This window comes from Heterodontus francisci, unplaced genomic scaffold (genome assembly GCF_036365525.1).
Source record: "Heterodontus francisci isolate sHetFra1 unplaced genomic scaffold, sHetFra1.hap1 HAP1_SCAFFOLD_99, whole genome shotgun sequence".
Lineage (NCBI taxonomy): Eukaryota > Metazoa > Chordata > Chondrichthyes > Heterodontiformes > Heterodontidae > Heterodontus > Heterodontus francisci.
In genome coordinates, this window is record NW_027141580.1 from 3838752 (window position 1) to 3848535 (window position 9784).

At 48.9% G+C, this 9784-nt stretch overlaps 1 protein-coding gene and 1 non-coding gene across 2 annotated transcripts; one reads left to right on the forward strand and one right to left on the reverse strand.

Annotated features, from left to right (window-relative positions):
* Positions 1–6429: 6429 nt before the first annotated feature.
* Positions 6430–6512, reverse strand: trnal-cag (transfer RNA leucine (anticodon CAG)). The gene has a single exon. It is a non-coding gene; the product is annotated as a tRNA-Leu (tRNA).
* Positions 6513–6582: 70 nt separating this feature from the next.
* Positions 6583–6972, forward strand: LOC137364045 (histone H2A-like). Its single transcript, XM_068027509.1, has one exon. The coding sequence runs from the start codon at positions 6583–6585 to the stop codon at positions 6970–6972; it is 390 nt and encodes a 129-aa protein (XP_067883610.1).
* Positions 6973–9784: the final 2812 nt, after the last annotated feature.

Consider the following 9784-nt stretch of genomic DNA (forward strand, 5'->3'; position numbering starts at 1 on the left):
CCCACTCTCTGGCCACTCGCTCCAGGCCGGGCCGCTTCCCTCCTCTCAGCCACTCACTCCTACGTCGCCCCGTTACCCCTTGCGGACCTCCTGCTTCTACAGGTGGCGCCTGGTGAAGAAATTTGGGAGCGAGTGTCACGGCCAGAGCTAGCAGCTGTGGGCTGGGCTGGGACAGGGTGGCGGGGTGGGGGAGCAGAGAGCGAACAGCCAGAGTGCGGAATTTCGCCAGTCGGGAGGAGGGGGAGAAAGCGAGTTGCAGAGGGGTGAGAGCGGTCAGTGGGGTGGGAGCTAGTCGCTGCGTTCGGGTGAAGTCAGTCCTGGTCAGTTATATAAACAAATCACAATAACGAATTGGCAGCACATTTTATCCTCTGCCCGATTTTCCTTTCCATCGATCGGGGTGCTAATTCACTATCTTCCAATGGAAATTCAATCATAAAATTCCTTTTGTATTTAATAGGATTACTGAAATGTTAAATGGATCTGAGCATTACAGTTAGTATTCGCAAATGCACTCGAGTGAATTAGCACCCCAATCGATGGAAAGGAAAATCGGGGAAAGTATAAAATGTGCTGCCAATTCGTTATTGAGATTCGTTGAGTAATTCGATTCTGCCCAACACTGAAATTGGCGGCTTTTTTGAATTCAAACTTTCTGCCAGGACGACAATTTAAGCCAATGATTTGCTGTATTTTCTAATTCGAGGCTCAGCAATTGGTTAAGACATGCGAATGGGAAGAGGGTGACCAATCAGAAGTGAGCGCGGGCTCAAACTGCGGGAATTCCAGGTCCCTGAATGATTGAGCTGAAACGGATCAGTTTCACAAACACTGTCAGTTTCAGTGCAGGAAACACCGTCTCGGGAGAAATAACATCACAAGTGGGTCTGGTTCCAGTGATGGCTACTGCAAAACTGCCGGATTCCCTCATTTCAGCGAAATCATTTTGAAATTCTACGAAAACAATGAGTGATTCTGGAGGAGTTTAGTTTTAGTTCAGAGATACAGCACTGAAACAGGCCCTTTGACCCACCAACTCGGTGCCGACAATCAACCACCCATTTTATACTAATCCTACACTAATTCCATATTCCTACCACATCTCCACCTGTCCCTTCATTTTTTCCCTGCCACCTACCTATACTAGGGGCAATTTCTAATGGCCAATTTACCTATCAACCTGCAAAGTCTTTGGCATGTGGGAGGCAACCGGAGCACCCGGAAGAAACCCACGCAGACACAGGGAGAACTTGTAAACTCGACACAGGCAGTACCTAGAAATGAACCCACGTTGCTGAAGCGGTGAGGCTGCGGTGCCAACCACTGCGCCACTGTGCCGCACGAGTGATGTGGCTTTTCACTGACGGCATGTGTCGACGGGGGACATAACGAACTGCAGAGCCTCGGGCACTGTTTCCACAGCCCGTTTAGAAAATCAAATCCACTGCACATCCTTGCTGCAACTGAAATGTCAAATTTGGGGATTCTAGTTTTGTATCTCGAACACAGCACAGATTTATTCCAGACAGTTCTAAACAGCCTATCCCAGCTCCCATTTCTCGGTCACTGCTCTCTCTGTGAGGCGGTGGGTGGCTCTTCGAAGAGCCTTTGTTTGTTTGCTGGAAAGGTTCGAATTGTTCAGCCGCTGAAGTCGTAGAGAGTGCGGCCCTGCCGTTTCAGAGCGTACACCACATCCGTGGCAGTGACCTTCTTGCGCTTGGCGTGTTCAGTGCAGGTGACCGCATCCCTGATCACATTCACCAGGTAAACCTTCAACACCCCGCGAGTCTCCTCATAGATCAAACCCGAGATCCGCTTGACCCCGCCACGGTGAGCCAGGCGGCGGATTGCTGGTTTGGTGATGCCCTGGATATGATCAGTGAGCACTTTGCGGTGCCGCTTTGCTCCGGCTTTGCCCAGTCCTTTCCCTCCTTTACCTCTGCCAGACTTTCTTTTATTAACTTCCAAAATATACTTTATTCATAAAAATCTGTAAAAAAAAAATACCTTACAAAACAGTTCCAAAAAGCACCAAGGCAAACAATACAAAGAGTGCAAAGGAGATCAGTTTCCTTCAATACAGGAGTGAGTTGCCTCACAACCCTTCCATTTCATTGTCATGCCATGTACATTTTACAGCAAACAAATATTTTATGGCTACAGTTCGAGTGGTTTCCCATGGATCCAGCTCCTCAGTTCAGCTTGGTGAGGGGACCTTACACAGAGGTCTTTCCCCATTGAACTTTTGCTGCGGCTGCCCCAAGTTTTAGTGCGTCCCTCAGCACGTAGTCCTGGACCTTGGAATGTGTCAGTCTGCAACATTCGGTCATGGACAACTCTTTGCACTGGAAGACCAGCAAGTTTCGGGAGACAAAAGAGCGTCTTTCAACGAATTGATAGTTTATCTCGGTGTGCGTCCCTGGGAACAGCCCATCGAGCACAGACTCCTGTGTTGCAGAGCTGCTTGGGATGAACCTCGACAAGAACCACTGCATCTCTTTCCACACCTGCTTTGCAAAGACACATTCCAGAAAGAGGTGGGCAACATCTCTTTTCCACCACAGCCACCTCGATGGCCGCGTGTGGATGGGGTGAGACTTCAGGTGTGCAGGAAGGATCTGACGGGGAGGGCTCTTCTCATCATCAGCCAGGCTACATCTTGGTGCTTGTTTGAAAGTTCTGGTGATGAGGCATTCTGCCAAATGACTTTGGACTTCTGCTCAGGGGACCATCCGACAGGATCCACCATCTCCTTTTCCCGTCGTGCCTTGAGGATATTCCGTGCAGACCACTGCCTGATGGATTGGTGGTCAAAGGTGTTTTTCCACAGAAACTTTTCCATGAAAGATAGGTAGGATGGCACAGTCCAACTGGATGGAGCATTCCGCAGCAATATGACCAGTCCCATCCTTTGCAACACCGGCGACAGATAGAACCTCAGCACGAAGTGACACTTGAAGTTTGCAAACTGGGGATCTACACACAGCTTGATGCAGCCGCACACAAAGGTAGCCATAAGGATGAAGGCGACGTTGGGTACATTTTTCCCGCCCTTATCCAGAGGTTTGAACATCGTGTCCCTCCGGACTCGGACCATTTTGGATCCCCAGATGAAGCGGAAAATGGCTCAGGTGATCGCCACAGCGCAGGAATGCGGTATGGGCCAGACCTTCACCACGTACAGCAATGTGAGCACCTCGCACCTGATGACCAGGTTCTTACCCATAATGGAGAGAGATCGCTGCTCAGCTTATGTTGTACCCTGGCTACTCGTTCCTTCCAGGTTTTGGTGCACGTCCCAGCCCTTCCAAACCATATCCCCAGCACCTTCAGGTAGTCTGACGGAACGGTGAAGGGGACAAAGGATCGGTCAGCCGAGTTCCCAAAGAACATGGCCTCGCTCTTGCCGTGTTTAACATTGGCACCCAAGGCCAGTTCGAGCTGGTCGCAGGTGCTCATCAGTCTGTGCACAGACAGTGGATCCGTGCATAAAACGGCGACGTCATCCATGTACAGGGAGGTTTTAACCTGAGTGCCTCCGCTGCCTGGGATTGTCAAACCTCTGATGCTCGCATTCTTCCCAATAGACTCAGCAAAGGGTTCAATACTGCAAACAAACAAGACAGGGGAGAGAAGACAGCCCTGCCTGACTCCAGATTGGATCGGGAAACTTTCTGATTCCCACCCATTGATTGAGACTGCACTACTGATGTTTGTGTCGAGTAGTTTGATCCAATTGCAGATTCCCTCCCCAAACCCCATTTTGGAATGCACATCCATCATGTAAGTGTGCGATATCCTGTCAAAAGCCTTCTCCTGGTCCAGGCTGATGAGGCAGGTATCCACCCTCCTGTCCCGTACATCGGTGATCATATCCCTGAGTAGCGCAAAGCTATCAGAGATTGTCCTGCCTGGTATAGTATCGGTCTGATCAGGGTGAATCACCAACTCCAGAGCAGACTTGAATCGACTGGCTATGACTTTTGACAGAATCTTGCAGACAGCATTAAGCAGAAATTGGGCCACCAATTTCTGATTTCTGTCCTCTCCCCCTTCCGCCTGTGATGAGGGTGATGATGCCTTTCCTCATGGATTCTCACATGCTGCCAGCCTGGAGCATACTCTTGTTTACTGCCAGACATGTTGATTCTTGCCTCAAATCAGTTCACAATAAAAGAGACTGCTTCCGTCAGGCTCCTTTTTGTGCAGGCCACCCGGACCTGGCTGAGAAAGGAAGAGTGAGAGCAGGGAGGGGAGGAGACAAGAGTGAAGATTAAACAGAGAGCTAGTTGGAGGAGACAACCAGAGTGACAGACAGAGAGAGAACGGCCCTCATCTTTCAGCTCCACCTCCAGTTTCCTCCGGGCTGCCAATTTCAAACCCTTTATCAACAGTACAACCGAAACCCAGCTCTCCACACAAACCCTTCCAGACTCGGCCTTCATAGTCAAGGCTTTCCAGAAAGCCGGAGCTTTTAAATATGGTCCCGATGCAATTAACACTCAGTAATATTCCCACCAAAACACAGTCCATTCCATAACAAGAAACCTCCTCAGTAATATCAACATTTCCACACACATCCGCTTCCAGCAGTTTACAGCACCTTACTGCAGCTGTTTGGGGAATCTCCTGTGTTAAGATTGGAGTTGGAAAGCGGCCTTTACCCGGCAGTGTTATTGTCTCACACTGAATCTGCTAGACATCCTGTTCTCTTTATTGCGAGAGAGAAAGCACGGATTTAGGAAATGTTCATTTGAAATGATCTCTATTGAGAACGAGCCCGGCCGTGGGACAGGTATTCCAGTGCAAAGAGCTGTCCATGACCGAGTGTTGCAGACTGGCACATTGCAACGTCCAAGACTATGTGCTGTGGGACGGCATTAAAGCTTGGGGAAGCCTCCAGGGAGACTCAATGGGGAAAGGCTGCAGTCTGAGGCCCTGGTCGGCCATAGTGCAGTGAGGGGCTGGAACCCGTGTAAAACCCCTCGGGCTGTTTGCACCAGAGAATGTTTGATGTGTTATGTAAATACTGTAAATATAACCTGTGCAGGCAGGGATAGTGAGATACATCATGTACATTATTGAAGGAAACTGATCTGTATTGTACCTTATGTAATATAAAATTTGAACTGCTTTGCAATGTAATTGCACAAATTATATGAATAAATTACATTTTGTGCAAAAGAAAGCAGCTTTCCTGTCAACACGCACCTTGTCTCAGGGCACAACTTTCCTGTGATCTTGTCATACCCAACTTCGCTCTATATCTTCTGACACGCACACTTTACAGTCTGTCATTTCCAAAAACAAGCATTCTAAAATCAAAAGACCTTTTGTTTATTTCTCCTTTCTTTTCATTTCTCCTCTATTCTTCTCAATCACTCCCTTCAACAGTCCTATTCAGATCAAGGTGGAATGTGAATAGTGTCACAACTCACCTGACACTATTATTACCCTACTTTTCTCTTGTCTCATTCAATGGGAAAGTTTTATTCACCAGTTTGTTGCTGTTTTACACTCTTGCCATACCATCTGGTATTGCATCCATCTGAATTCTGTGCTTTCATGGCCTTACAAATTATTTTCCTCTTCTGGATGATTTGTTTGCTTCAGTTCCATTCAACCAGGCTGGACCACAGGGAAGCTTAGAACCTTTGCCTTGGATGGGTCCACGTTGATCCATTACATTCAGAATCACCTCCTTGAAATAACTCCATAGTACAACTACAGTAACCACACAGCATCTGCTTCAAACACTCCTCCACATTTTATCTGTTCTGACTGTCAACACCTCCAGCTCTTTTGTTTAAGTGGAACCCATCAGGTTTGTATGGGCACCTTCTATTCTGAAAGCTGTAGCACTGGTTCAGGGAATTCAGCCCTGTTTCTCTACTCGAAAGGATCAGCCATGCTTGATCTGCCTCTTATTTTGCTTTTATTGCAACGTTACAAGACCTCCAATCCTCTGGCACCAAACCTGTATCCAGTGAGGTATTGGAAAATGATGGTCAGACCTTGCACTATTTCTTCCCTGGCTTCTTTCAACAGCCTGGGGTACATTTCATCTGGTCCTGATGATTTATCCACATTCAAGGATGCTCATCCCATTAAGACTTCCTCTCTCGTTAAGTTATCACGTCCAATACTTCACACTCCTCCTCCTTAATAACAATATCTGCATCACACTTTCATTCGTGAAAACAGTAAAGTATTCATTAAGGATATATGGCAACATCTTCCACCCCGATACAAAGGTTACATTTTTGATCTTTTATGTGCCCTGCTGTTTGCTTCGTTGCCTCGTCCGCCAATGTTTTGTTGCAACATCTTTGGGTCCATTGTTATTTTGCTTGTCCATGTTCTTTCCTGCTTTCTCTTTGCTCTTCACCGCTGCTCCCAAACGCCTCCAGTGCAGTTAAAAACACAACTTGTCAAAAGTGGCATTCGAACCCACGTCTCCAATGGAGACTGCGACCTGAACGCAGCGCCTTAGACCGCTCGGCCATCCTGACTACCTGCAGAACGCTATCAATGCTAAGGAAATTATTCATTCTTTGTGAAAGTATTTGTGAGATTGTGGAAATGTCTGGAAGAGGAAAGACTGGTGGGAAAGCTCGGGCCAAGGCCAAGTCTCACTCCTCCCGGGCAGGACTGCAAATCCCGGTGGGCCGGGTTCACCGGCTCCTGAGAAAGGGTAACTATGCTCAGCGTGTGGGTGCCAGAGCCCCGGTCTATCTGGCTGCTGTGCTCGAGTATCTGACCGCTGAAATCCTCGAGCTGGCCGGGAGCGCGGCCCGGGATGACAAGAAGAGCCGCATCTTCCCCAGACACCTGCATCTGGCCGTCCGCAATGACGAGGAGCTCATCAAGCTTCTGGGAGGGGTAACCATCGCTCAGGGCGGGGTGCTGCCTAATATCCATGCCGTGCTGCTGCCCAAGAAAACCAGCGCTCAGAGCTCCCAGAAAAAGTAAAGCGGCCAAAATGTCATCTAATAAGCCAAAGGCTCTTTTCAGAGCCACCCACAGTCTCTGTGAAGGGCTGGTTACTGTCAGGAGGGAATCAGAGATGGAGTTATTGGAACAGTGGATTGACCTGTTTCACATCTGTCCAGTTGTCTTTTCAGTTCCCTCTCTGGATTTCGCTCTGTTTCTCTGCTCACACATCTCCCCCTCTGGTTAAGTGAAGAAGTGAACTACAGGGTGCCAGAATCAACAATGTAATCAATCCCGCTGCCTTCGATTTTATAAATCCCGAGACCATCCCGGGCCATCAACGGGAACTGGTTCGGAGCTGATGAATTAATTTAATAACGGAAGTGTCCAGGTTAATTCTTTGATTTTTATTTGGACAGTTTGAATTGTGTTTTTTATTTCTCTCCGGTGATCTGAGCACCGCTTCTCAATGAGAATCTGCTCCCGGAACAGAGTAAATGCAGGAAGGAAGAGGCCATTCTCGGGCTGTGTGTTTCTCTCCTAACCTGATCTGTTTCGACCGCACTGTTCCCAGAGCACGGAATCAGTGAGAGTTGTGCACACACAGGAGCTGAGTCCATTGCAGCGCTTTAATATGTGCCTTCCCCCCGGCCCTCCCTATTCTCCGGACACAGAGCTGTCTGTTCCCCCCGGCGGCGGGATAGAGTCGGAGATACTGTCCCCGCAGTGTCAGGGTCTGCAGCCCCGGGGAACTGGCGGTTTCAGTCAGAGTGACCGAGCTGCCTTACATATCCTGTGTACTGATCTCCAACGGATTCAAATATTAGTGAACTCATTGGGTAATGTTTGTAAATAACCCTCATGTGAACGGACCCGGCTCCATTAATGCCTTCCAAATAAAACTGGGATCCATTTCTTTTCCCCAAATGCCAGCTAACGGATCCCAGGAGCGGGTTGAGATTGTGCTGAGCAGCAATGAGTCTCCCGTAATGCTGCTTTCTAAATTCCAGATCAGCTCTCAGTCCCACAGGCCTTTCGGGAAAGTGATGTGACAAAACAGAAACCATGTGGCCGCCCCTCCAATCTAATGGGTTTGATGATGAACAGAGATGGCAGCTCTTTCCTTTGCTGATTTGGTGGCTCTGAAAAGAGCCCTTGTTACACTTGTTACTGAAGCTGGGTTTTAGGTGCGTTCCCCGCGGATGCGGCCGGCCAGCTGGATGTCTTTGGCCATGATGGACCGGGATCATTCTGGTGAATCTGCTCATTTTCCGGCAAAAGCATCAGTCGCTGTCTGAACTGTTTGAAGTCAGGGGTGTATTAGCAGCCAGAAAGTGAAGGGCAGGTCATTGCTCCCTGCAGCATTATCCGCCTCTTTCAGGAGAAAAGATCAGAAACCGCTCGTTTCTGTCTGTCTGTGAGAAGCGGTTAGTCACTAATTTGTTCCTTTTACAGAGAGGAAGCTGATATTTGTCCCGTTTTAAATTGCTGAACCGGACCTTCCTCCCGCAGCTTACAGTTAACAGATTGACAAATGAAAACGATTCCTAAAATCGCGTCAGGATTTTGTGACGGTAAATACAGTAAAACAGAACATAAAATGAGAGATTTTAAAATTGTTGCCTGAAAATTGAAATTTTCCATCACTTCAATTCCTTCCTGCTCTGGAATTGCCGGGCTTTTTCCAATTGGAAAATCTAAGGCAATGAGAACTACTATTTACTTCTATGCGATTCTCCTATTGGTTAATAATTGGATTGAGAAGCGGGTGACCAATAAGAGACAGAGTCAAACTGCGGGGATTCCAGGCCCCCAGTAACTGAGCTGAAACTGTACAGATTGACAAACCCTGGCAGTGGTTTCACACATTGGACACTTCACACTGAGTCATTCAAGGGCTGGTGTGAGAGAAGGATTTCAAGCGACGGACGTCTTCTGCCTGCAGGATTTCCCCAGCAGTGGATACTTCGACGTGACGTTCTGGAACGTGGCGGGATGCATCAAGTTCCTGAAGGCGTTCAAGGAGAAAGGGGATCGGGCGCCACTTTCGATCCTCACAGCGGAGCCGCTCTTCACGCTTCCGTCACAACGGGACCGGGTGGTGACGATTCACCTCTGCAACCCCCATGTTCCGGTGGTGGATGTACTCACCTTTCTCGCCAGGTACGTCGAGGTGGCCGGCAGCAGCACTGATGTCAAGGATCCATTTGGGATTTGGACCAGCAAGCGGCAGGTCAAGGTGACCTTGAAGGTAGATCCCAGTGGAGCCATCATCCACCCTCCCTCCAGCTTCACTATCGGGGGAAGTCGAGGCTTCTTGGTCTACGCTGGGCAGCCCAGAGTTTGCCGCACCTGTGGCAAATCTGGTCACATGGCAGCCAACTGCAGCATGGTTGTTTGCAAGAACTGCAAGGAGGAAGGCCATCAGACCAAGGACTGTAAGCAGACTAAGTGTTGCAACTTGTGTGGTGCGGCAGGCCATCTCTACAAGACCTGCCCCAAACGTTGCCTCAGCTATGCTCAGGCGGCAAGGTCCAAGGAAAGGAGGGGAGAAGGTTCGACGAAGGCGTCCGCTGTTCGAAAGGAGACCAGCAACCTTCTCCGCAGTGAGGAACTTCAACCTGAGAAGGAAGGGGAGGTGGCTGAAACCAACGACCCAGCACCTACCCAGCGCCCGGAAACCCCTCCACCACAGACAGATTCAATGGAGGAGGTGGCAGCAGTTGGACAAACACGTCAGTGGCAAGTGGTCCAGAGGAAAACCACAAAGAAAAAACATCCCAAAGCCACCACCCAAACCAGTGGCAAGAGGAGGCTCTCTTCTGAATCAGACTGCAACAACTCCTCTTCA